At 40.2% G+C, this 2,446-nt stretch overlaps 1 protein-coding gene across 1 annotated transcript; it reads left to right on the top strand.

The window, feature by feature from the left end:
- The first annotated feature begins 1,794 nt into the window (after nt 1–1,794).
- LOC119246740 (40S ribosomal protein S29-like) lies at nt 1,795–2,024 on the top strand. The gene has a single exon (XM_037513084.2). The coding sequence runs from the start codon at nt 1,802–1,804 to the stop codon at nt 1,970–1,972; it is 171 nt and encodes a 56-aa protein (XP_037368981.1). The 5' UTR covers nt 1,795–1,801; the 3' UTR covers nt 1,973–2,024.
- The last annotated feature ends 422 nt before the right edge of the window (nt 2,025–2,446 follow it).

The following is a 2,446-nucleotide window of genomic DNA, read 5'->3' on the forward strand; positions in this document are numbered from 1 at the left end:
TAGGATTAGATTCCACAGCATGTTACAAAAACCCAAATTACTGTGGCTACACATGACAAGGGGGTTATTTTTTTCTCCTGTAAAAAAAAGGTCCAGGGTAGGTAGCCAGGACTGATAAGGCAGCTCTACATAATCTCCGTGGGACTTGGGCCCTTTCTTTCTGTTCTGCTATATTTGGTGCATGGCTCCTATCATCAAGATTGCTTCCTAAGGCCTCCCTGGTGGTGCAAGGGGTTAAGACGCAACCTATGAAGGTGTCTGCAGCCTCTGCAGCACGAGTTCGATCCCCGGCCTGCCAGGGAGCAATCCACATGGCGCAGCAGACCTCTCCTGACTTGCCTGCTGCTCCCCTCAGCAGTGTATTTCGGTCCATCTGCCAGTTCTGTTCCCCACTCTGTCTCTGGTGAATCATCTCACCCCCCACACCTCTGGTCTGTACCCCAGGTCTTGTATGCATAAATAAATAAATCTTTAAAAAAAAAAATCACTTCCTAGTCTATGATGGCTGCTGCAATATATTTTTTTACATATTTTGATAGCACATTCCTTTTTATCATTGAATAGTATTCCATTATATGGATGTACCATAGCTTGTTTATCAAGGGAATTCTTGTTTGCTCCGGATTTTGGTGATTATAAGTAAAGCATCTATATGCAGTTTTTGTGTGGATATAACTTTCAAATCTGTTAGGTAATTACCTAGGAGAGCAGGTGCTGTTTTGTGTGGTAAGTCTCCATTTAACTGTGTAAGAAACCATCAGTCTTCTAACGTGGCTATGCAATATTTGCATTCTCACCAACATATGCATGAGAATTCCTGTTGTTCCACATCTTTACCAGCAATCGGTATTGTCAGATTTGTGGATTTTAAGATTCTAATGTGTTTATTTGTATCGAACCGTGAAATTACAATCTTTGGTCGAGCATAATGTTTTTCTTGCTCTGACATTTTATGCTGCCATCCCCCTGGGAACTTATATCTGGGATTTTTGGTATCACTTATGTAATAAGCACCTCACCTCCAGATTTCTTGGCAGAGAAAGAGCTGACTGCAGCCTTGGATATAGCTTTAAGCACACTGTGTATTGCTGATAAGGATGCTATAACATTTCTTTATAATGAAATGGGGGTCTCTAAAGCTAGTACTTCCTCACGCACAGTCCTCAAATAGCACAGTATTGAGGGTGCAATTCCAAGTTTTTGCTGATAATTGTCTGGCTTGAGCTATGATGCCTAGAGAACTAAATTGCTCCAGGAACTAAAATATGATTTGCTCAAAACAACTTCTGAGCCCTTTCTCATCTATTTCTGCCAGGAATTCAAAACCCTGTCTTGGCCCAAAATCATGATACAATTCAGTTACCATCTACCCACATGTAGCCGGGCAAATTCTTGGCCCTTAGATGGCCTCTGGGGGCTAACCGGTTCTCTCATTATCTTTTGTTCTGCTCTGTATCCACATGGCAGTCCTGGATGACTCATACTACTACAGCTCACTCCAGATGCCGCCTTAAATATATTTGTTATAAAATAAAGCACAGAAAGGCATACAAAAATGCATAGGAAGTGAATTATTATAAGGTCACAACTTTGTAACTACCATCCAGGTAAAGTAGTACTTTGCCAGCCATCCCAGAAGTCCCCCTACGTCTACTTTCTGCATTTTTATGGTAATACTTTTCTCCCATATCTTTATGTATTTATTATACAAGGGTGCATCTTTTGACACTTTAGTTGAGCCTTGCTCATTAAAAAAATGATCAATTCACCCTTTTTGCCTTGTTGCCTCCGAGAAAGCAACATGGGTCACCAGCAGCTCTACTGGAGTCACCCGAGAAAATTCGGCCAGGGTTCTAGCTCTTGCCGAGTCTGCTCAAATCGACACGGCCTGATCCGGAAATACAGACTCAACATGTGCCGCCAGTGTTTCCGTCAGTACGCCAAGGATATAGGCTTCATTAAGTTGGACTAAATGAACTTCCTTGAATTGGCTGTGGAGAAATCTACCGTAAAGCAGAAACTAGCTCTTTGTACATAAAATAAAATACTTCACTTATGAGTGTTAAAAAATTATCAATTCAACTTTTAAATATCTTTTAATCTACAGGTTCCCTCTTCACGCCTTTCTTTTCCATGTAATTTATCTGTTGAAGAACATGGACAGTTTGATCTAGAGCATTTTCTACAATCTGAATTTTGCTTGCACATGCATGGTGCCTTTCTACATCTATTCTATCAGCAGCTTTTCTTGAAAATAGTCAGCTGGATCCAGAAGTTTTATCATACCAAGACTATAAGTGGTGCTGAGTTCTTTTATCAGGAGATACATCATGTCTGGATATGTCCTCTGTTCTCAATATTAGCAACTGTTGATTCTTATTGCCTCCATCAATTAATTCATTGAATGTTGTAAAATGATAATAATCTAGTTCTATCATTTTATTTC

This window comes from Talpa occidentalis, unplaced genomic scaffold (assembly GCF_014898055.3).
Source record: "Talpa occidentalis isolate TD23 unplaced genomic scaffold, MPIMG_talOcc4v2.1 talOcc4.15, whole genome shotgun sequence".
Classification (NCBI taxonomy): Eukaryota; Metazoa; Chordata; class Mammalia; order Eulipotyphla; family Talpidae; genus Talpa; species Talpa occidentalis.